Source organism: Sceloporus undulatus, chromosome 6 (assembly GCF_019175285.1).
Source record: "Sceloporus undulatus isolate JIND9_A2432 ecotype Alabama chromosome 6, SceUnd_v1.1, whole genome shotgun sequence".
Lineage (NCBI taxonomy): Eukaryota > Metazoa > Chordata > Lepidosauria > Squamata > Phrynosomatidae > Sceloporus > Sceloporus undulatus.
Genome location: NC_056527.1, coordinates 60,256,407 through 60,282,843, shown reverse-complemented (window position 1 = coordinate 60,282,843; position 26,437 = coordinate 60,256,407). Strand labels below are relative to the sequence as shown.

At 40.2% G+C, this 26,437-nt stretch overlaps 1 protein-coding gene across 1 annotated transcript in view; it reads right to left on the bottom strand.

Annotated features, from left to right (window-relative positions):
• ITGA9 (integrin subunit alpha 9) overlaps positions 1-26,437 on the bottom strand; it is a 288,073-nt gene that overhangs the window by 107,157 nt on the left and 154,479 nt on the right. Inside the window, exons 16-17 of the mRNA XM_042475622.1 lie at positions 10,389-10,538; positions 3,921-3,997 (exon numbers count right to left, since the gene is read on the bottom strand). Coding sequence (XP_042331556.1) covers positions 3,921-3,997; positions 10,389-10,538 — 227 coding nt within the window. The remainder of the gene's footprint in view (positions 1-3,920; positions 3,998-10,388; positions 10,539-26,437) is intronic.

Genomic DNA, 26,437 nt, shown 5'->3' with positions numbered 1-26,437 from the left:
TCTTAATCTGTCTGCTTTTCTTTTAATAACCATGAAGTTCTTTCCCTTTTTCTCCCACACCATATTTTTTTCAAATACTTAGTGCCACATGGCCAAGTACTCTGTGTGTGTGTGTGTGCGCGCACACACGCACATGTTCGCACGTGCACCTTCCCCCTCCCCCTTTGCTTTAAAGTCCAATTTCATTATTAGGATATTCAGGACATGGCTTAGACACCATTATTCATTCCCTAACAGTTGCCTACTGCATGCTGCTAGCAGCCCTCCCACCAGATGCAAGCAAAAATGGCCTAGGCAGCTTGAGGAACTGCAGAATAGATCAATATCTCTCAACCATTTAGAGAGTAAGAGTGACATTGACAGAAATGTAAAATATTGCACTATGATATGCTACACCATTCAAAAACATTAAGAAGGTGAAAGAATGAAAAAAGTGTGGACGAAAATACATGAAAGAATGAGTAAAAAAGATGGCAAATGAATTCTGTCAATATTCTGTTTCCTACACTAGTGTGTAAATACAGTCAGCCCTTCAACATTTGCAGGAAGTAATATTTGTATATTAAACATTGTTTGTTATTGTTTTGTTATGTCAATGATGCTATGTCAATGATTGTCTGTATAAAGTATTTATTTTATGTGTAAAAATTTAATTCATGGGATTATGAATTATAAAATCGTCTGGATAGGTCTAATTAATATGCAGCATCTGACTTTGTTTAAGCTTAAAGACCTTATCTATTTTGATCATGTACTTGATAAAAATATTAATAATAAATAAATAAATAAATAAATAAATACAGTCAGCTCTCCAGCATTTGTAGTTTTGACTTTTGTGGATTTGATTATTCACCAATTTAATTAATATGTTCACTCTATGAATCTCTAGGCCCTCCAATGGGACTCTATTGTCAACATCTGGCAAAACCCATGCTGGAGGACCTAGAGATTACTAGAGAAAACACTAGGACCTAGGAGATTACCACACTACACTCTTATAGTGCTGCTATTCCACTTTACTGATCTGGCTGTCTCCTGTTGCATTCTGGGGTTTGCAGTTCAAGGAGGCCTAAGAGCTCTCTGGCTGAGAATTCTAAATGCCCTTCCCTAAACTGTAAATCCCAGAATGCAACAGGAGAGCAGTTAGTGGAATAGCAGGACTATAAGAGTGTAGTGCTGTAATTTCCCTAGAGATTCCTAGAGAGGTGTTCTCTCAGATGAAAAAAAAAAGAAAAGATTTTTCTACTTTCACAGGGGTCCTATGCCTCTAACCCCAGCAAATATGGAGGGTCCACTGCATACAAGAATCTTCTAAAAATGTTCATTTTCAAATTATTAACTATATTATTATTGTTATTATCATCACCACCACCATTACTACAAGATTTGCCCACATTTTCCATCTGCATTCTCTTCACAACTCTGCTCATGGAATTCAAGCTGTAAAATATTCAACCTGTGTATATAAGAGGTGCCATTGTGCCACTTTTAAACAGTTGTTGTCTACTACAGGTTATCAAAGGAGACTTGTACACTAACTCAAAGCAAGAAGGGCCAACTGAAACAATAGCACTATATGTAGAAGTGCCAAATCTAGTCCTTGATGCCGAGCCCAACTCCAACAATCAAGGACCATCACAACCCAAGATCCTTTAAGCTAAAAACTCCAAGCCAAGACATCCAGGGATTACAAATCATAATCCAGACCCTAAGTAATACTGTGGAACCAACACAACTGCCCCCAAAGGTTTTATTTCCCACAATTGCCCACTACTACATACAGCATGCCAAGCAAATGGCGACTAAGAGATGACAATAGGCTACACTCTGGGCTACAAAGCTGTCCATATATAGATCTCTATTGGGCCCAAACAGACGGGCCAAAATAAAGCTGCTTCGGCTCACTTTGGAGGTATGCTCTTTAGTGAATGAATGAATGAATGAATGAATGAAGGTTTATTTATATACCGCCATTCCAATGATCACGGCGGTTAACAATAGTAACAAAAACAATAACAATACATTATATAACATAAAACCCCCCCAAGATAAAACCATACAACATCATAAAAGCCATTTAAATGATGCATGTGTCCTAAGAGGCTGGAAGCCGCATCAAAGCCACACTCCAGTTCTAAGGACTGGAGGGCAGCTTTGGCACAGCTTCTGGCCTCTTAAGATGTGTGTGTCATTTAAACAGCATAGCTCCAAAGTGATCTGAAGCAGCTTTATTTCGGTCTGTCTGTTCGGGCCCCATTCTCTCCAGCAAACAGTGGAGCCTGGAGGGGTTCAGTTAGCCAAACAGCCCTCTACAGAATTTGCCTCTTCCCAGGATCTGTCCAGAGTGCTGAAAAGTCTGTCTCTGACCTCTCTTGCTTTCCAAGTGAATACAAACACCACATATGATAACCCCTTGTTCTTACCATGTAGCCCAGTGCCTTGCCCAGCATGCTTCATCCAAACTCTGCTTGGCTTTACCCATTCACCCCATATACAACTGCATAGTTATGTGGCTGCCTGTTCAGTTAACGTCTCAAAGGTACTCAAGGATAACTCTACATTTTCTCTCCAGCTGTCCCAGGGAAGAAGAGCAAATGTATATTGGGAATACAGTAATTTGCTGATTTTGGCTAAAAGAAATAGTTCATATGCTACTATGTATGGAGGATGACGCTCCTAATGCCACAAACATTTCAAATAACTTCCTAGTTAATATCACACAATGAAAATAGCATTTTGATTTTCTTTTCTTCTCAAATAATAGAATTCCTACATAAATAGAAGCATAAGTACACTTTTCCCTAAGTGGTTCCAGGCTCACTGTATCAATCACAAACCAGATGGACAGGTTTCACATCAGGATATAAACCAAACTCAAGGACACATTATATAAATAGGATGAACACAGTCAAATGAAATTCAGAATGTGAAATGAAGAGAGGAGATCACAGATATATAGATTTCAAGTGTTTCTTGGAGTTCAAAGAGTTGCGTCTTAAATGAGACAACGAGGAACCGGATGTAGCCACTTTGACATTGGAACAGAAACAAGGAGGAATTAGAAGAAAATAAGTAGATCAAAGAGGCTAAAAGAAGTAAGAAATAGCAGGGGAGACAGAAGACAGATGAGCAACAAGAGCAAACAGGAGCAGACATATCAGTGAAGGGGGACACATATCCTCTCCGCTACCACATCCCGGATGATACTTTTGGGGAAAAGACAGCTTATGTTCTCCTTATCAATTTTGATGATTTCCCTTTCCCATTAGCACACTGACTTATGTGAACAAAGCTTGGGGGTGGATTCTGCAATCATGAGAGCTTTTGGTGGCCATCAAATGTGTTTCTCAGACCTCAGCTATGGACTCAATTATGCACCAGTTTAGAAACTGCTAAATTACAGCACAGAACTCATTTCATCTTACTGTCTTCATCTTCTGCAGTGCCATGGTTTATGTTGATGCTGTGTGCAAACCCTAACATAGAACATGGAATCCACAAATCTTAGACAAGGTGATGACATGTGGATTTGATTTCCAGCCTTATCAATGGCCTACAGTAAAATTATTTCCTTTTTCCCCCAAGCTCACCTTGGGAGCTCAACTGCTTGGTGAACTTTATTGAAGTAATAAAACTCAGTTGGAAATTATTTAATATCTACTGTCACCAGATTCTGTACTGATGGTTTCACTGACAATAACCTTGTGGAACTAGAATCTCAAGAGACATTAGCATAACACTGGAATCACAAAAGAAGTAGCAAACTGAACTTATACACTGTACAGTACTTCTGTTTGACATCCTTGAGACGAATATTTCAAGATGTGTGAATGTTTCTTCCCCATCTCCCTCACGTCTGGCAATTAATTAACAAGTTTGTTTTGTTACAGAAAGGATCAGAATTTAATAGTGTCACTCACCTGGATAAGAACAATTTCCCCTGAAGTTTCAGATCAGCAGCACAATCATCTGACTGACAGTTCCTCTCAAACACAGTCTACAAAAATGAAGAAAATAAAGTTAATTATTAGGAAGGGAGCAAAATACTAGACAACCAAATTCTTGCTCAGTTTGTAAGAACTTGCAAATGCATCTAAAGAGACTCAGGGCCTGAACAGACAGGCCAAAATGAATCTGCTTCAGTTCACTTCTGCCACATGCCAATTTCTGCCAGAGGGATGCAACTGAGGCAGCAGGAGGGGATGGAAGGGGCACCTGCTGCACCCCTCCTCCATTACCATAGCTTCCTCCTCACGGAGAGAGCCAGGGCAGCAAAGAAGAAGCGGCAGGACCAGAAGCAAGCACACACATCCCACAGCAACAGGAAGGCCTGACCAGTTGTCATCCCTCCTCTGAGGTGTCATTCTGTGCTTTCTGCACTCCCTGCACCCACTGATTATGCCACTGGGTTTTTATATATGCTGAGAGGAAGTTGAATTGCAGGCATAACTTCCCAAGGACAGGATTGCTCTCTCCATTTCTCAATACTGCCATGCTTTTAGCCTGGCTATTTCAGCTCTGCAGAGATTATTTTGTATTCTTCATAGTCACAGAGCTTTAAAGCTATTACATTTGTTGATTTTTTTTAATTTACATGAAATTAAAATTTATTTAATTTATTTCATTCTGTATCTTGCCCAGAAAACAACAAATAAATAGAGAAAATTCTTTAAATTCTTTAGAAAAAAGTCTGGACAGGAATATGTAGAAATACAAAACTTGAAGCTAACAAAGGAAATAATAAATGAAACTACATTCCTTTGTATAATAATAATAATAACAATAATAACAATAACAATAATAATAAATGATTTATTTATAGCCTGCCAAATTACTAGGAATCCGGGCGGGTTACAACAGTAAAAATGCATTAGAAATACAATAAAATACGAATTGATCCCTTTCCAATATTTAAACTACAATTAAACAATCAAAGTTTAAAAACAATAAAATGCTATACAGCATTGGGTTAAAATTAAAAACAATTTAGTGGGCAGAGAGACATACATCACAAAATTGAGATCATATTCGTAAACATACACAAAGGGAGGAAGCTAGAATTTATTAGCTAGGTTGGGAAGGCCTGCCGGAAGAGATCCATTTTACAAGCCTTTTTGAAGGCTGTAAGAGTGGGGATATGGCGGATCTCTTCCAGCAGGTCATTCCACAACTTCGGCACAGCAGTAGAGAAGTTCCTTTCAATGAAAGACGTTAGCCTAGCTCTTTTTGGCTGAAGTAGGTTCTTACTTGAGGACCTTAATGTGTGGGACAGGCAGTACAGAAGAAAGCATTCCCTTAAGTATTCTGGACCCAAGCCATGTAGGGCTTTAAAGACTGGCAGCCAATGAAGGGACTTCAGAACAGGTGTTATATGATCATTCTGGGAAGTACCTGTGATTAGTCTTGCTGCCATGTTTTGTACCATCTGAAGTTTCCGAACTTGGCACAGAGGTAGCCCCAAGTAAAGCGCATTACAGAAGTCCAAACGAGAGGATTGGATCAAATGTGAGATGTTAAAACAAAATCCTTAGTCTCTGCTTCATCAATGAGAAGTAGATAATGTAGTGATTTGAGTACAGTACTGGCTTGAGTGTTGGCTAGGACTCTGGAGACCAGGATTTAAATCCTCACTCAGCCATGGAAACCCGCTGGGTGACCTTGGACAAATCATAGGAGTTTATCATGGGGGGGGGGTAGTTTAAACAGTGATTAACTGGTCAAAATTGCACAATTGAGATTCAAAGATGATTAAAATGTGATTAACACAAGAGCCATTATCCCACAAATAACCAAAGAATAACCAGACAATAAACAGCAAAATACCATTCAAGGGAAAATCCCATGAATGAGTTGCTGCTGTTTATTGCCTGGTTATTCTTGGGATAATGACACTTTATTCATGTTTAATCTCAATGTTGTGTGAAAACCATTAGTGCAATTTCATGATTATCACGGGATATTCCTGGGATAATAGCGCTTTGAACATGTTGTGTGAAAACCATTAGCACAATGGCACAATTATGGTGAGTTAATCACCATTTATACTTCTGATTTCCCCCATGTGATAAACTCCATAGCCTTAGAGGAAGACAAAGACAAACTTTCTCTGAAAAGCTCATGATAAATTCATCTTAGGGTTCCCGTAAATCAGAAATTACTTGAAGGCATATAGCAACAAAACCAGCAACTGCTTGATAAAGAGTCCTTTCCTTCTTGTATCCCAAGACAACAAAGCAAAAGGCCAGTTGCTTTTTATTGATATACAGTGCCCCTTAGCTGTTTATGGAGCACATTTAATAAAACATATCTTATAAACCCCAATGCATGCACCTGATTTTATCTCACTGGTAAAAAGTAATTAACATTCCTGAACACCTTCCAGAATTTAATTGCATGCACGGGTTATAAAACAGCAAAGTAATTGTCAGAGTATTTCCACAGAGAGCCATAGCAGGTGAAGCAAATAAGAATGAATTCCTCAAGAACTATAAATGTAAAAAAAGAATCCTGCTATTAAACAAACCAGACATGCTCATGTAAGAGGTGAACAGCAACAGCTGTGATATTCCATAGAGTGATGGGGAAAAAAACCAGTTACTTGTGGATGATAGTCTGGATTGTGCAGAGCAAGAGCTGGTTTAGGATTTGGGAGCCTAAACAGAGGACCCTATGGAAGATCAGTTTAATCGATTGATAGAATACATTGTACTAATCCATCAATCAAAGCCACTGATAACAAGGGTTAATAATAATTCTGGGGAAAAGCATGAACATTTTGATCAAAAGAAACTTTTTCAGTACTGACAGCATTTATATTTCACATTCACAAAACCAAACCAGCACCACAGCGTTACATCACAAAAACCCGATAACAAATAGTCAAGGTGTGATCAGCAGATCAGATATGCATCTGAACTTCCAGTTTTGAGGCAGGCTTTGCACCACCATCACCACCATGATTATCAATGCTCCATATATAAAAATTACCTTGTTTGTTGTGCGCAAGCACACACAGCTAAAGTAGGACTTAAAGTAGAGTTGAATTTCATTCCTTACTTTACTTATTATTATTGTTTATTGCTGACCTGCTGCTGCAAGCTGACACTGAAAGTTTGATTCTCTCCACCCTCCTTCCTCATCCTCCCAATGCTGGTGCAGCTAAACAACTCACAGTTATTCAGAGGTTGAGGAGGAAAAGAGGGGGCTGAGCTTCTTTTTCAGAGGCTTTGGAGCTGTACAGACCAGCCGAAACGGCCAGTGTCCAGGTGGAGTGGGAGCGTGGCGACTGCACACCGCATGCCCTGACTCCATCCCCAAAATGGCATCATGCCGCCCAACCAACCAAACGACAGGCAGCGTCACCATGGTTTTTTGGCGCAACATTTAGACACACTGAGCTGAAGAAACAAGGAAGAGCCACACTGTGGTGGCAAGGGTGCCCTTTTTCTCAGCCAAAAGGTAGCAGCATTTTGCTGCTTCTTTTTGGCCCAGAAAAATGCTGGATTGGAGCAGCATTTTGTGATTGCCATGGCCCCAATCCAGCACTCAAAGGGGCACTGGGAGGCCGCTCCTTTGGGGCAGTCTGTTTCGCCCCTTTGTTGCCTTAAGTATGCTTGCATCTGGACAACTGAACAATCTTCCATATATCTGAGGCATTTTCCCCTGATAGTCTACAAAAAAATAATGACAGGAATATGTAACTTACTAAGTGACCATTGTTACCTATGTGAACTAATTACAGAGATTTACAAGTTCAAAACTACTTCTATTGAAATTCAGATATAAATTTGTTCCACATATCTCAGTTCTGCTTTCCCTCCCATCTGCTGGCCTGGTTCACTGAAGGACAAAACATTTCAAAGCTCAACTCAGTCCAACACTATTATAATGCAGGGTGGATCCTTGAGAGATTTCCTGGCATAGAAAGTGGCCATTCCCACCAGTTCACTCTGACCATTCATTTCTAGCATATGATGCCTGGAAAAAATTTATGGGTAGGACCAAATGCATTAGGGATTCCACTCAACCAAAGGTGGAGAGGAAAATATTTTGAATTGAACAAGGAGGGAATGATGGATGAAAGTGGTTCTCCTGTAATAAAGGGAAGATATGTATCTTGGACATATGGGGAATACTGCAGATTTCCACTATCTATCTAGCACCTTTGACACTCAAAATTTTTACTCCCACAGGATAAAGATGGTCTAAAAGATAATTAACTGGCTAGCAACCTTGTGTCTACAAAACTCATCCTTTTCTCCTTATCTTAAACATAGGTCCTACATCAGCTTTCTGAGTTATATAAGGACTTATCTGAATTATCCTATCTGCTCTCAGGCCACTTCCTCATATAGTTTCCACATATACACATTTGGTTGTTGTGAGAATTTTCCTTGTTGCTTACAGACCTGAGATGGTACTAGCTAGGAAATCTCTGAATGATAAGATGCAATGTTGTTATCGGCCATTTATGTTACGACATTTTAGCATAGAAACAGTGATTTAGAATGAAGTATCGGACATGGGAAATCTATGCTCAGGACAACAAGCCACTGTCAAAACAGAATTTGGAGAAACAGAATGGTTCCCAATAGGCAAAGGAGTCAGGCAAGTCTGTATATTATCACCATACTTGTTCAACTTGTACGCAGAAAATATCATACGAACAGAAGGGATAGAGTCAGAAGGAGGAAATAATGAAGATAGGAGGAACAAACATCAACTATCTATGATATGCGGATGATGCAGTATTAATTGCAGAAAACATCAGTGACTTGGAACAATTACTAAGAAAGGTCAAGGAAGAAAGTGCAAAGTCAGGCCTGTTGCTGAACATAAAGAAAACAAAAATAATGACTACAGAGGACCTATATAAATTTGAATTAGACGATGAGGAAATTGAAATAGTCAAAAGATTTCTTGTACTTGGGATCAAACTTCACCCAGAATGGAGACTTCAACCAAGAGATAAGAAGAAGACAATGAATGGGAAGGGCAGCCATGAAAGAACTAGAGAGTATCTTAAAGAGTAAAGCTATACAACAGAGCACCAAAGTTAGAATCATCCAAGCCATAGATGTGAGAGCTGGACTGTGAAAAAAGGAGATAAAAAGAAAATCAACTCCTTTGAGATGTGGTGTTGGAGAAAGGTACTGAGGATACCCCTGACTCTGCCCCCATGCCGCCCCCACACCACCCGCCTGACCAGGTGGCAGGCAGCATCAGAGCACAGCATTTACACATACTTCTCTGAAGAAGTGGAGAACAGCTGCCACTGCAAGGCCAAATCGGGGCCGTGATGTGTAGTTGTCACGGTCCCAATCTGGTGATGAAAGGGGTGGTTGCAGGCTGCTCCAAAGGGGAAGTCTGTTGAGCCCCTCAATTTCATTTAGGATTATAAAATCACAGGCCATTCATTTCAAACAACTGCCTCGCAGCAGTAGCCACATTTGTCAGAGAACAGTCACACACTTGTGCCCCTTTGCAAAAGCTCAATTCAATTAAAATCCTTTTATTCAGACCAATTAGAAGCAGCTATTTTTAACTACATGAGTTTTGAAATACAGATGGGAAGCTCTTCTGCTGAATAAGCAGCAAGTTGAAAACTCAAACTTGTGCAGAATTTGTAATTAGGAATCAAAACCACAAAGTTTCCATCCTATGCTTGGCTTGATACTAATATAGTGGATGTAAGGTCAAATAGGACTGTATTTTAGGATAATAATAATAATAATAATAATAATAATAATAATAATAATAATAATAATAATAATAATAATAATATATTATTATTATTATTACTATTACTATTACTATTACTATTACTATTACTATTACTATTGTAACCCTGAGGAGGGTTACAATAGAAATAGTAAAAATGCAAGGTTAAGCTTCTGTGAAATATTTTCTTTGCATCCATAACTATTTTTTAAATGCCTTTCAAAAGGAATTAGCCCCCAGCACACTTTACAATAAAACTATATGACATAACTACATAAAAATAATTATTGAACTATATATTGAAATTAAGGGCAAGGACTAGGAAGCATGAAGCCTCATTTCTCAGTTGTGAGGAGGAGAACAAGGCAATAATACCAGAGGAACAGTAGACATATCCAGGGGCAGCCATGTTGTACTGTAGCAAAGTACAATAACATCCAAATCCACAAAATGCTGATACCTTTAGTGGTAGAAATAGTAGGTAAGAATTGAATTGTCTGTCTGCCCCAAGTGCAAGTCAATAACTCAAGCATTTCAAAAACAGTCCTAATCTGTCCTCACATGGCAGAGCCAAGCATTAGTCCGGAAACATTAATGTATTTTTTCCATTCTAGAATTCCATGGCACTTTTGTTTTCCTTTTTTACAGGAAAATTATTCAATATCTACCTGATTTCTCTGAGCCATCTTCTGTCCCCTTTTCCATCGAAGTACAGGCTTCAGCGCAGGCAATTCTTTCTCTTCCTTTGCCAGGGTGTGTTCCCCAAGGCTATATACAGCTTCAAATACAATTGGTGATATCACATCTTTGACTCTTCTCTGTAGGATTAAAGAGAGAGAGAGAAAACACTGTATAAGTCAAAGCATGGAGGAGGTTCTCGTTGTACATGTGAGAAAAATGCCAGCAATTTGTCTCATAACATCATCTCCATGTTTCTTTTGCCTTTACAATCATACATGTATCTCTTTTTTTGATATGTTTTCTCTTTTTACATCTCAAACTGAAATTATGACATTTTTACTTTTCAGGCTGAAATACTGTGATTAAAACTACGGTTAAACAGTTTTATTATCTCAACTTCTCAAATTCTATGCATCTTTGGAGGAACCAAGCTTTGGCCATCAGCAAAATTCTTTATCTTCACAAATCCTTTCGTACGAAAGGTTTGACTGGGGCAGTGTATGCAACTGCAGCCAAACACTGTATCATATTTTAACAACAGATTGGACCATAATTTGTCAGCAAAATGATGGATTCAGACAAAAAGCTGCACAAATGATTCACATATTTTTTTCTTGACAGTGCCAACTATATATGAAACATGTATGAAAATAAATATTACTTATTGCAGCAGACCTGCACGTGCTTGAATCAAACCTTTGCTTTTCTTATACTCTAGTATCCCATTGGAGGGTACAGAGAAGCGTTATAGAAAATGTTGAATCACCAATACAATGTGACAGAGAAGAGTGGTCCTGTTCAGTCATTCTATGACCCCTTGTCCCCCAGTTTTCTATCCCCTCTTCACCAAGCAATCAGCACTTCATGCTCAATGGACACAAATAGTCCCTTTCAAGTTTTTTCCCCACTGCTCCCTTGTGGGGTTTCCTTCTGAATGTTTTTGTAGTTCAACAAATCTCAGGTTTTCCAAATTGATGATATCTCCATCTTGTGTGATTTCAATAACTTAATGAGCACCCCTTGGTAGAGTTCACTGTTAGCATGTTTCAGCCTTCCCCACCTTTACAGTCTCCTAATGTTTTTTTAACTTTATTTTTATTAACATTACATTACATAAAAATAAAAATTCTTTTCTGGCCTATGTACAATCGTGTGTGTGTGTGTGTGTGTGTGTGTGTGTGTGTGTGTGTGTGTCTTTCAGTTGTTCAAATTATGCACATTAAAGACAAATTTCTACTGTGAACATTTTCTATTTTCATCATTGTTCTAAACTTCCTGTGTTAACATTTGTGTGAGACAGCTTTTGGTAAGTTAATTTTCTTCTAATTATGGTTATGTCTTTAGTTAATGACAGAATTCTTAGTGTTTCATTAATATCTATGAAACCTATTAGTATATATGTTTCATTGCTTTCTGCTATTTCCATTTATTTTTACAGTATTTTTCCCCCCATTCCTTCTCAATTTTCCCTTCTGGCTTTCCATTTATCAAGTTCGTTAATCGGTCCATTTCTGCCATATCTTGTAGTTTGATTAACCATTCATCTGTTGTTGGTATGATATTGGTTTTCCAGACTTATTGCTAATTCAAATGTTTTCAGTTATAACTCACAGGATCCTTGAAAACTAGCAAATCTTGCTGGGGATGATAGCAGCTCTGGTCTAGATAGAGAGTCTGGATTGCAGAAAGCTGGTGTGCATGATGGCACCATTGGCCAACACTGAGGAGTTTATCACACTAGCGAGATCCCAAGATTCCGCGGGAAAACGGGATTTAAAGGAGAGTTAAATTGGAGAAAACCCGGAAATGCTCAAAGTTTATCATGACGTTGCTGTTAACCCAAAGTTAAACTGGAGAAAAACAGCAGCTTTTTACTTTCGGGAAATTCCAAAAGTAAAAAGATGGTGTTTTTCTCCACTTTAACTTCAGTTTAACTTCATGTTATTTCACTTTAGCAGCCATTACGTGTGATAAACTTCCCGAATTTGCGGGTTCTATTTACATTTGAATTTAATTAAACTCTCATTTAAATCTCATTTCCCCACGGGATCTTGCTAGTGTGATAAATGCCAGAGTCATCTCAAGATAGAACTACATAGAGTCCAGAGTGTAGGACAGAATACAGAACAGTTTATCCACCTGTCTCCTCCCAACAGTGTTGCTTGTATCAGCTGCAGAAGAGAAGGAGTCCAAATCTCCTTTCCTACAGGGTAATCCTTCCTTCTCTGTTTACCCTCCAAAACCCAAACACACACTTTTGCTCCATGGCTGTTTTAAGACAAGAAAAAAGGATGTTAGGAGATTAAATCACGATCCCTCTGTGTTTTATTTTAGCTTCTATAAACTATTGGAAAAGACCATTTTCTTTCTTCAATGGTTTAAAGGGCTCAGTGTGGCACAGTTTGTGAATCCTGACCTGAATAAAGTGTAAGAAGTGGGCCATCATGCCAAGAGCTGATTAAATTAAAGATGACATTTGGAAGAGTGGTTGGCAGCTACTAGACAACCTGTTCTGCCCATTGCCTGCAGTTAATGCATGAGCCCAGCATTTGCTTGGGAACTAAAAATAACAAGCAATTAAGCCTCCCTGAAACACCATCCAAGTCCTGGTTCTCATTAATTTTTGCCACTGGTTGCAGAAAAACCAGAACATCATATTAAATCAAAAAGATATTTGGTTGGACTTTGAGTCACTCCCAACCAGAGACCGTTTGTAGTGTTTTTAGAAGACAATAATGCCAGTTGGAATCGGGAAGCAAAACATGGGAAAACATATGAAAAGACTGCACTAACAGATCATGACTCTCTCCTGTAGCCTCTTGAAAAGAGAAGCCAAGGCGGCCATCATCAAAAGTGAGTGGGGCAGCTCCCACTGCAATCCAAGCACAAAAATGGCTCTTACAACCACTCCCTTCTGTACTGGGCTCAGTGGGTGAGTGCCAAGAGAGAGATTTGTGCTGCTATTGGAAAATTTTGTTTGCTTTGGGAAGTGGCATAAAATAGCTCATAAATGAATAATACATCATGGCTGAAAAACAAAATTGAGCTATTAGCATATATGAGAAGACCCTGAGGTTTGTAAAAAAATAATACAACTGAACAGTGGCAGCTGATGAACCTGAAGACTTGGTATGTTTAATATCATGTAATGTTAAATCTCAGTTGGCAGTGGGGGGGAACAGTCAATGTGGGAAGAAGGAGAAAATATTACCTGGCTTACATGAGTTGCTTACAGTTTGGAGCAAGGGTGGGAATCATATGGTCCTCCAGATGTATTTGGACTGGAATTGCCAGCGTGTCTTGCCTTTGGCTCTGCTGGCTAGATCCAGTGGTGTCCCTTGGGTTGGGGTCACCCAGTGTGGTAACTCATGGTGTCACTGCTCCCATTTCACACCATACAGAATCCTTAGTCATGCTTTTTTGCAATAATGTTCCTCATAAACCACAAGTCCCATACAGTATATACCACTGAATATCATGCTAATAGTTGTGACATAAACGACTCGCAAGATTAAAAGTGTACCTTCAAAGTACAATATCATACACACAAGCTCAATGTATTTACACATACATAGTGAAGGCTGAGTGAAAATTTTAAAAGAATGTTTTTTAAAAATTTAAAAGCCACCTGATCCTTTGTCCAGTCCCCAACCAAACTGCAGCTTTTCAATCAGTAATGGAAACCCCACTATTACATTCCAGCTACATTTAGAGCTTTGGTGTCTTTCCTCTTCACTCCTTTGAAGAAGACTGTGGCGAGAAACTAAATTAGTCACATTTTGTGGGCAGAGCTATGGAGAAATAGATTTTGATAGAGATGCCTGTCTTTAATTAGTTTGGAGTGCAAACTCCATCCAGCCATTCATTATGCCACAGGTTCCACTCTTTCTGTAATCTTGCAGATTACAAACAAAAGCAACTTTTGAGAGGACATTCAAACTCAATAATAGCATGATTTGCAGGTAGTTCCTTTGTCAGCCAATGAAATGAAAACAGCACTTAGCTCCAAGAGGGGAATGTAACTATACTTGAGATTAATCTCTGATGGTTTATATCAGGGATATGTCTGACTCTGCATTCTTTTGATCGAATAGATGTTAGTGACATTCTCCCTTGCACCTCTACATAGTTGCTGTTATTTTAATTTCCTACCTAGAGGTATTTCATGCATTTACATCTTGTCTGTTACAAGAGATTAATGCAAGGTAGAGGGGGACAGAAGAAGAGTTAACCCTAATTATTTGTTGGAATAAGTTTTATTCACTGTAATATAAGAGCTTCTTATCAAAATAAATATATAAGCACAAAGGTGTTCTAATGACAACGTCAGCAGAGACTCTAAAAGAAAGGATGGACAGCTTTATGATCCCCTTTTGTTAAATTAAAGACAATGCTACAAGAAGAAATTTACTTAACCTATCAATCTAGCACAAGCAATATCTGTTTCTCTGCTCCTTGGCCTAACATCCTCATCAGCTCAGCATCACTCCATCTTCCTTTGCCTTCCCCCCTCCCCAATTATAAAAGAGAACATGAGCGAAGGAGAGATGGGTTCCTATTGGTATTATCAAATTTCCCTTTTCTTGATGATGATAATAATATGGCATAAATATTGTACCAGTCCCTGACACAACTGGAGGTGAGAATGCCAGTTTGCCACATCAAATAGTTTGAATGGCATAGATTTGTACTACCACCTCTCAGTTTCTCCGTTACAGTGTTTGGCTGTTTGTTTTTAGTTTAGTATCTATAACATAAACCTTTAAAATATTTGTACATCATGCTGGAATCCATTTTTGGATGAAGAGCTGTCTAGACTGTAAAGACCTGACTGTTCCAGACTTGTGTGGCTTTTAATGTAGGCTTTTAGCCTGAATGTTTCACTTTTAATGTGGGTTTATATGGTTGTGCCAGTTTTAACTCTTTTGTGTTGTTCTAATTAATTGTTTTATATTTTATTACTTTTTAAAATTATTTTGTGAGCATCTTTATTGAAGTTATAAAATGAACAGATTTATTCTGCACCATAAAGGCACCATCTGATCTTGGAAGCTAAGTGTCAGTTAATATTTGAGTGGGACAGTTTCAACAAATACCAGGTGCTGTAGGCAATATTTCAGAGGAAACAATTGGCAAAACCACCTCTGTGTATTCTTTGCCTAAGAAAACTCTATGAAATTCACGGGGCCACCATACATCAACCGGCAACTTGAGAGTATGCTCACAAAAAGATAACCATAGAGAGAGACAGAGGACACATGCATTTTGAACACTGCATTACCTAGTAAGGATCATCTGCTATACTGACAATCCATTCATATCTGTGAGATTTTCATAAATACAAAAAGGAAGGCATTAAATATAAGCAAGTGCATGCAATCTCCATTTTTTTTTACAAATGTTCATAGCAGAACCAGAAGCTTGAACCAGGCACTGAAACAATCACCCTGGCTAACCTCTACTTCATGACTCCTAGAAGACAATAGCTCTGGCAGGATGTCAACTAATTCCACTCTTAATTATTGGCCATAAACCAAAGTATAACTACATGGCAAGAAAGTATAACTGATTGTACTTCAAAGTGCCAGCCAGAAAGACTGGCCTGCCTCTTGTTGTTAATGGACATCACATTCTCTCTAATCTTTTAAGATTAGTGGCTGTTTGCTCAGCAGCCTTTTTTGAATCCTCCCAAAATACATAAGCAATGGGTAACTGATAGAATTATTTCACTGACGCTAGCAAGCAATACAATGGCTTATAATTTAAAATAATAATAATCCCAAAGCATTTCCAACTCAATTGCAAAGACTACTTCTATAGCATCAAAAATAATCCTTTTGAATTATTCTATGCCTTGGAAATCTGTTTGCCATTGTTGGTGAATCACCCAGGACAACTATTGTGTGTGCTTAAGATATTATATGAATTCTGTTATGAATCTGGAATGGGAACTTAAACCAGATATGCATTTCTTAGCTGTTTTGTAGATACACAATGACTTCCACATGTCATCCTAAACAACAATGAAAATTATTTGAAGGCACACAGACTCCAAGAGGCGTCAAAGATCTGGAAGATTTTATAAATACCTAAATGTGATATTAATATTTCATTTACACCAATGAAGAAAACAGCAAGCAAGGTGGTGGTGAAGACACACCTGTCCCTAGCCCATTCCAGTACAACCATAGTAAGAAGTCAAATAATGTGTGGTCAGATGGAATGTTGAAAGAAACAGTGTCAGACAGAAGAAAGAGGAGATCCAAAAGTGAAGCTAATAATATTCAAATATCATAAGGGATAGGAGGCACAAGAAATGTTTGAAGAAAAGAATGCAGAACCTAAAATATTTTGCACAGAAAAAATGATACATACTGATAAAAAAAACTCCAAAGTTGGTTATCAATTCCTTACAGAATCAACAGACATGTAGACTATTACTTCTACTCTTGTAGTAGTAATAATACAGTGGACCCTTGGTATCCTCTGGAGTTTGGTTCCAGGACCCCCCACCCACAGTGGAAACAAAATTAATGGCTGTTCAAGTCCCGTTACATACAATGGTATAGTAAAATGGTTTCTCTTCTATAACATGGCAAAATCAAGGTGTACTTTTTGGAAATTTTAAAAAATGGTTTTAAGCTATCGATGGTTGAATTCCTGGATGCAGAATCTGTGGATCTGAAGAGTCAACTGTAATCTAAATATAGGAGTGAGAAACATTTTTCTGTTGAGAAATAGTGTTTCTTTCTGACTAATCTGCCAGGGGATGTGTGCCAGTGCAGGAAGGGACTGATACCATTTGGACAAGGGGGCAAGGGTTTGGAGAAATTACTGTTAGAATGCAGCTCTCAGAATTCCCAAGCCAGAATAGACAGTGAAGGATCCGGGGAGTTGTCATCCAACCTCTTCTTTACTTCCCTTCCTGAGATTACTCTGTTGATCCCCAGCTCTCTCTTTGCCCAACAAATTAGCAGAGGAACACTAGATTGCTCTTTTCTGAATGGGAAATTGTAGAGCGCTTTTATTTTTCTTTATTTTGAAAATCAGACTAAGGACAACTTGTGGCTATAGGACTGTAGGTTACCTATGCCTTTTTATTAATATTTATCTGCTCATTTCCTAGCTTTCTCCCAATATAAGACCCAAAGTGGCTTGGAAGGTAAAACAATATATAGTTAGACCTGACATTAAATAGCTTTTTGACAAAAAAAATAGCTATCATAACGATATGGATAAAAGAACAGTGCACACATCCATTAAAAGGCCCTTCTGTTCAACTAGGTAGTCACTAAAAGCCTATTCATAAAAAGGATGTTTAACTGCTAATGGATGGACAGCAGTGAGGGGCTCAGCATGGTCTCCTGTGAGAGAGAATTCCACAGGCTGGCAGCAGCCACCAAGACCTCCCTCATGTCTTTTCATCAGACCAGCCTGTGGCACTGAGAGAAAGCCCTCTCCTAATGATCTTAAGATTCAGGGAGGCTCTTATAGAGAGATAAGGTCTTTCAGACAATCTGTATCTAAGATGTAGATGGATTTCTAGGACATCACCAGCACAATGAACTCTGTCCAGAAGTGAACCAACATGCTTTTCCAAAGGGGGGGGGGCATGGAAAGAAGTCAAAAGCTTTCACAGCCAGCATCCATAGTTTCACAGCCAGCATCCATAGCTAGGAGGCCATGGTCTAGAAGAGTTTATTCCTGACATTTCGCCAGCATCTGTGGCTGGCATCTTCAGAAAATGCTGGCATGGGAGTGACTAGGGTATATATACAGTTGGTTGAGAAGAAGTGATTTACATGTTATTGTTCTGCAGACTGGGTCATCCAGAAAAATCAGCAGTAGCAGAATACATTATAAACCATCCTGGGCATAAAATATTGTTTGAAAACACTGAAATTCTGGACCATGCCAACGACTCTCCAGTCAGAATACACAGGGAAGCCATTGAAATCCACAAACACCTAGCCAACTTCAACAGGAAAGTAAAAACCCTTAAAGTAAACAAAGTTTGGCTACCAATCCTGAAAAACACCAAAATCAAGACCCTGCTCCTCTGTCATATGGAACAGCAAACTAAATCTTCCCACAATGACTCAGTTTCATAACTGTGCATCTGTGCCTCTCTCCCAGCCTCAGAGTGGCAAAAAATTCAGTGTTGAAATGGGCATCAATGAAGGTGTCAATAGTAAAGGAGAAACATATAGCAGGCTACATGTTAGCTGCATGCTCTCCTCCCTTCTTTCCGTCTTTGATGAATGGCAACAATAAGCAAAGGACATTTTTAATGAGCAGAAGTTATAATCTTTGTATTTCAGTTTTCCTTAACTTTAAACAGTTGTACCAAGCTATTAATAGGGAGGAGAGAGATGTGTGAGAGACAGAGAGATGAATAATCAAGTTACTGTAGTTAAACAATCCTTTATCTCCAAATAAGACTTCTCACACTTAGATCAGTTGGAGCGAGGTCCCATTCTCTCTTATTTCTCCATTTATCTACTTCAGTTCTTCAGGTGGGTGCTTGAAGTTGGAGGCTTTGTGAAGAAAGGTAGATATATCTGTGGAGATTGCCTAAGCCATGCCTTGGAAAGAGGTCTAGGACAAGGATCCACTGAATGAATTGGATTACCTTCTTTTATCAACATGGAAAGTACAGTAATGTTTTGTTCTAAAATTAAGTCAGTTACAAGATCTTTTAATATTATTTTCTAATTGAAATAAATATCTCTTTTAAAAAATAAATTTCTTTACCAAACTTATTTTTTATTGTTAAACAAGTCCTTGAGGGTTACAGCCCAATTCTGTGTGCATCCACTTAGTGCAAATGCCACTAATATAGGTAAAGCTTACTTCCAGATAACTGCATACAGGATTTTTTCCCATCTTGGGAATATTAGAGTCTAATATTTCAAGCATGCATTCTTAGTACAATATTGTTAGAAGAAAAGAAGTTCTGCTTTCCTGTTATCATTTTGCATGAACCCCTCATGAGAAAAATGAGGAAAATGCATTCACCATAGCAAGGTATGCTTCAGCATGTGAGAGGTTTTTGTTTGTTTTGTAATGTACAAACTTTCGAGAAGGAATAGGGTAATGAAAGCTGCTGTATAGGACAGAAATACATGAAGAATACATAAAGAATGATTTCTGGTTATTTTCCAGAGACAAAAAAGGTACAGGGAAAGTGCAATAATGTTTTGTTCTACAGTAGTGTTTTTTAAATTAATTTATTTATTTAAGCCAAAGTGTGCCCCTGTCCTCTCTGTCTCTCTCTGACACACATGCACACATGTAGAGAGTCACAAACATGTCACATCACATTATCTGAAAAAGTGGGCTAACCCCCCCCCAAGCTATTTTCAAAAGCTCTGAGGTTTGTTTTTTTTCCACCAACACTTTTGAATCCCCGGTTGTTCACGTTTGGACACTACAATCTGAAAGAAATCTCCTCCTCCTTTCCCTCTCAAGCAACTTCACTTCTCTTACCCTAATCTGCTAGCCACCTTATCACTAAGGGAGGCTTCGTAATTATTACTACTACTATCATGAAGTGCTCCTCAGGGTTTCTTTTGCTTGACGTGGCATTGATTTATTGACTGATTGATTTAAATTGATTTATATCCCATCTGCAAGGAATGGCATGAATGGGCCCTTGAGGCTAGAGGTGGATGATTTTCAGACCAGTGCTCACTGTGGGGTAAGCACTGGTAAATCACTGCTAAAATGTTTAAGAAGCGCGCATGTGTGAAAGCCTGGAGTGCTTCCTAAACATCAGGGAATCATCAGCTTCCCTTCAGCATCCCTAAATCATTTGGGGAGAGGCAATTTCCTCTGAACAAAAACTTTGCATTCAGAGGAAAATGCCTCTCCCCAAATGATTCAGGGACAATGAAGGAAGCCGACGATTCCTTGACGTTTAGGAAGTGTGCCAGGCTTTCACACATGTGTGCTTCCTCTTCCTAAACATTTTAACAGCATTTTAGCTGCGTTTTACCAGCATTTAAGCGCTGGTCTGAAAATCTCCACAGTCTACTGCTGAGAGTAGTCCACCAGCACCATGCTATCACAAGCCATAAATCTCTGAGGTCACTGTCCCCTCAGACCTGGTGTGGCCCTGTCTAATACTTCCTAGAATGCTTTAGAGAAGGAACATGACAGTTGAGGTGGTACCCAATATTACTGATGTTTCTTTTGCCTGCTAACAACTTTTTATACCCCACTTCTTCCTATTCATTTATTATTGACAAAATCTCTGGCATCATCTCACTATGCCACATTCCTCTTTTACCCACCACCACCTATTTCCCCCTGCTCCACCGGCACCTCTTCCTTTTCTCTCTTCTTACTTTTTCCTGACCTTCTCTCCTTCACACCCATATAACACCATCCAAATTCTCTAAATAATGTTTGGCACACCATGAATAATGACATCTTAATTAAATGAAAGTGATATGAAGCACTGGGGTGATACACTGGCATCTGGTCCATCGAGAACATTTGGCAGGCTTATAAGATGTGGTGCATTAAATGTTGTACGTGTACAAAGCCATCTCAAAATCTACCACACCAGTAGCTCTGCTCTGTTAAAGAAAACAGACATGTCATAACATTTTTCAAAAACTGCCCCCTTCCAAAATTGATTTCATCTGTGGCTTCCTAAGAGTCACACTATCCCCACATCTGAAACCATGAAATGAACACAATAAAAAATGCTCAGGTCTCTGTATACATACCATAACAAATGGGAAGGGGAACTTATGATAATGATGTAAAATGAAATTTATATTCTGAACTTATGGGTAATTTATTAAATGTCTTCAGGAACACAAAAGAAACTTCCTGCCAAAACAACAAACTTATTGTTATTGGGTTTTGTTTTTTTTTTTTGCTTTCAATTTTATAAATATGTGTCTTTTCAAAAAGATATAAATAAATAATAATAAATAAAGTTTTTATTTTTATCCCACTCCTTCCTGCGATCAGGGCGGCTTACAGCAAGGTTAAAACAGCAATACATAAAACATTAAAATACATTTACATCAAAGCCATCCATGCAACAATAAAAATAACAGGCAAAAAAGCCCCATAGCCCAACCTCTTGGCCACGGAAGAGGAGGGAGGCCCACAGGATTTTAGTCAGGGAATGCCTGTTGGAACAGGAAGGTTTTCAGGTCCTTCCTGAATTGGGCTAGGGTGGTAGTCGAGCAGAGCTCAATGGGCAGCGTGTTCCAAAGGACTGGGGCAGCAGTGGAAAATGTCCTCCGTGTGGTGGAGGATAATCTAGCCCCAGGTACCTTCAGTAAATGCTGCCCGGACGTTCTGAGGGTGCGAGGCGGAATGTATGGGGAGAGGCGGTCCTTCAGGAATCCTGGGCCCAAGCCATTTAAGGCTTTATAGGTAATTACCAACGCCTTATATTGAGCCCGGAAGCGGATGGGCAGCCAATGGAGATCTTTCAGCACAGGTGTTATATGGCTGGCCCTGGAAACGCCAGTGACCAGCCTGGCTGCCATATTCTGCACCATTTGAAGCTTCCGGGTTTGGTATAAGGGTTGCCCCATGTAGAGTACATTGCAGAAATCCAGTCTCGAGGTTACCAGAGCATGTACAACAGTTTCTAGGTCCCTCTGGGCCAGGTATGGACGCAGCTGGCGAATAAGCCGAAGCTGATGACAGGTGCTCTTGACCGTCGCATTCACCTGAGCAGTCAGGTGAAGCGACGAGTCAAGAAGCACCCCCAGGCTGCGTACGGAGTCCTTCACAGGGAGCGTGACCCCATTCAGGACAGGTGGAACCACCGTCATTCCTGGACCAGGGGAACCTATCACAAGTACCTCCGTTTTCTCTGGATTCAGCTTGAGTCGGTTTTCCCTCATCCAGCCCATTACTGACTCTAGACAGGCCTCGAGAGGAGAGACGCCATCCCCAGTCACTGCATCAGTCGGAGACATAGAGAAAATGATTTGGGTGTCATCAGCGTACTGATAACCCCGCGCCCCATGTCTCCGGATGATCTCTCCCAGCGGTTTCATGTAAATGTTAAATAGCATGGGAGACAGAATGGCTCCTTGAGGGACCCCGGTTTTAAGGGGCCTCTCATCGGAGCACACGTCTCCCAGCTGCACCATCTGGGACCTCCCAGAGAGGTAGGACCGGAACCACTGGAGCGCAGTGCCCCCGATTCCCACCTCTGCCAGACGCCCCAGAAGGATACCATGGTCTATGGTATCGAAAGCCGCTGAGATGTCCAAGAGCACCAACAGGGACACGCTTCCCCCGTCGATGCCCAGACGGAGATCATCGACCAAGGCGACCATGGCCGTCTCAACCCCGTGACCCGCTCGGAAGCCAGTTTGAAATGGGTCTAGATAATCAGTTTCATCCAAGACCGTCTGAAGCTGGATCGCAACCGCCCTCTCGATCACCTTACCCAAGAATGGCAGCAGCGAAACTGGCCGATAATTATTGTGTACCAGGGGGTCGAGGGAGGGCTTTTTTAATATAGGTTTTACGATGGCCAATTTCAATTCCGATGGAAATTGCCCTTCCCTCAAAGATGTGTTAATAATCCGGCGCAACAATAATGTTACCGCCGGTCCCCCCTGGGCCGCTAGCCACGAGGGACAGGGATCGAGAGAGCAGGTTGTTTTCCGAACACTTCCGACAATCTTGTCCACGTCCTCGGTACTCATCGACTCAAACCGATCCAGTTTAATAGAGTCCACGGAGGCTCTGGATACCTCTACTCTAGGTTCTGCTCGAATGTCAGCATTAAGACTTTCGCTTATACGAGAGGTTTTATCCGCAAAAAAGTCATTAAATTGGTCACAGCAGGCCTTAGAAGGTTCAAGGATCTGGTTCAGGGTGAGAGGGAGCTGAGTTAGCTCCCTAACCACTCTGAACAACTCTGCTGGACGTGACTCTGCAGACGCAATACGAGCACCATAGAACGAATTCTTTGCTGCTCGTATCGCCTCTCCGTAGTCCTTTAACAGTTGGGCTAGAAGAGCCTTGTCGTCTAAGCAAAGGTGTTTCCGCCAACGGTACTCTAGCCGTCGCAGTTCCCGCTTCCTTGCCCGGAGATCTTCCGTGTACCAGGGCTTACACTTGGAAGCAGGCCTGAGAGGGCGCTTGGGAGCGATGCTGTGTATAGCCCTAGAAAGACCGGTATTCCAAATACTGGTGAGGGCATCAACAGAATCGCCGTCACTTCCAACCATGTATCCCTCTAGAGCTTCTTGGAACCTTATAGGTTCCATCAGCCTTCGAGGGTGGACCATCCTAATAGGTCCATGTGAACACCATACCCGGGGGGGATCTGGGTAGAGACCTTGATTTTCACCTCTACCAGGAAGTGATCCGTCCATGACAAGGGGGAAACATTAACTATTTCCACCCACGGATTTTCCGCATCCGAACAGAAAACCAAATTGAGAGTATTATCCGCACAATGCGTAGGACCCTGTATCAGCTGGGACAGGCCCATGGCCGTCATGGTATCCATGAATTCCCGAGCCGCACCGGATGGAACATAGCTGGTCATGAGGAAGATATTGAAGTCACCCAGGACAAGAAGCCTGGGCGTCTCCATCATCAGCTCAGCGACCAGCTGTGTCAGCTCGTTAAGGGAGTCCGCTAATGCACGGGGTGGCCGATACACCAGCAGAATCCCTAGACTGTCCCTAGCCTTTAGGGACAGTCAAGATACAATATCTTCAGGGATAAATTAAAATTGTGATTAAAATAAAATAATATCTTTTGAGGAGGGACTAGTACCTGGGCACTGTGAATCTCAAATGAAACATATATTTTGGAAAAGCCCTGAATTTATGCCACAGAAACCGTATGCTTATTTTGAACTATTGGGGAGAAGGCAGTGGGATGGTTATGTGTCCTGCGTGTTCACAGAGGATAGCTCTCTGTTTGAAGATGTCCTCCGTTTGAAACACTATAATCTTTAAACCCACTTTAAAGATGAATAATTATGAGAGAGTAGGGATTGTGAACACCAAACTAACATGAAATTATGTTTTTCAGTAATGCTTCATTGCCATTACTAGAATCATAGAATCATAGAGTTGGAAGAGACCACAAGGGCCATCCAGTCCAACCCCCTGCCATGCAGGAAATCCAAATCAAAGCAATTCAAAAAGCTTCTCATGTCCCCAAAACTATAGACAGAAATATCATGGAGCTAGCATTTCAAAGGGTAACAAAAGTCTTTGTAAACTACAAGCCAAGAAAACTAGGTGGAAATAATAAATATTGATAATAGAATCCCTCCATTTTTAAAATGCACACACAGATGGTTCCAGATGTGTGTGTGTGTGTGTGTGTGAGCGAGAAGGAGAGGAGAGGAGAGCGAGAGAGGAGGGAGGGAGGGCGGAGGGAGACCAGGAGATGGTACACTTCATCCTCAGTCAAATAACCTAATAACTCAAATCTTGCCATTTTGGGATACAAGACAGTTCATCACAAAAGCCCCTATGTCCAGTCCTGGCAGTACAAATATGGCAACAAAATAAACAACTAATCATTTTCTGACTTTGCATGAAACTGAAAAACTGCTGTCTGGGAGAGTTGCTTCACTCTCCCTAATGCTAGAACCAGCCCTAACATGGATCACTAATGCAATTTCCAGGAACGGCAAGATTACTGTGGTGACATCTTTCCTTATTTATTTATTTTATACCTCACTTTTCTCCCAGCAAGTACTCAAACCAACTTACAAAAAACTTAAACCAAAGTCTTGCAAAAATCATATTTACATATCTTATTTGTAAATGTACAAAGAGAGATTGTATTTAAAAACCACGTAGCTAAAACAATTTAAAATACATGTAGGACATACTTTAAAATAGAATTTTGTTTAACCTTTTTTAAAGGTTTTTTTTTTTTTGGCTTTTAATTATTTTTAAATCAGCACACCACATTCAAACCCTGCTTCTGCCTCATAATTTTAACACCAAAAGCCTACCTAATAAAAAGATATTTGCCTACCAGCAGAAAGAGATCACAGAGAGAATCAAATAATCCTTTTGTGGAAGGGAGATCCACAGCCTGAGAGTGGCCACTGAAAAGGTTCTCTGCCATGTCTTCACCAAATGTGTATATAATTGTTTTTCTTGTTGTGTGCCTTCAAGTCATTTCCTACTTATGGCAACCCTAAGGCAAACCTATCACAGGGTTTTCTGGGGCTAACAGTGTATGACTTGTGCAAGGTCACCCAGTGAGTTTCTATGGCCAAGCAGGAACTCAAAACCTGATCTCCAGAGTTATAGCCCAACACTCAAACCACTACATCATGCTAACTTGCATCTCTGATGATAGTGGATCCAAAAGGAAGCTCATTCTCAAAGCTGTTAAACTCAAGTCAACTTGTATACAGAAATACAGGCGCGTTATAGACGGGCCCATGAGGCGCCATCATTGCGCCGCGATTACGCACGAGGTGCAGCACTTCCGGATGCTCCTTGCCCCTCGCACGTAATCGATATGTCAAAATGGCGGCGCCCTATACAGATGGGCGCCGCCATCTTGACATAGCGGACACCTGAAAGAGAGGTCGTGAGTGCGCGCTTTGGCACTTGCGACGTCTCTTCCGGGTTGCCGGAAGGAGCGCGATTTCTGCGCTCCTTTTTTGCAGCGCGGAGGAGTCGCGCGGTTTAGCTGCAGCGGCTCCTCCGTGCTGCAACTGGCAGTGGCCCAAGACAGCCCCTTTTGGGCAGTCTGTAACAGGCCACAGTTTTTTAAACAGTCTCAACCAAACCATGTGGGGTGTTAAAGATCATAAACACCTTAGCCAAACATCTGAGCCAGCTCCAATCCTACTCTGTAATCAGTGCAGCCTGATGTTGCCACCATAAAAAGCATGCTGTTAGCTGGGAACAATAACATAAAACGCAAAACAATACCACTGTTACACGGAAAACCTGTTCAGAATATCTTTGTTAATGATATGAAACTGATATTAAATGCATTCTATAATGAAAGACTACTCATAAGAACTGTTGGCCTCCATATCCAAGGATTT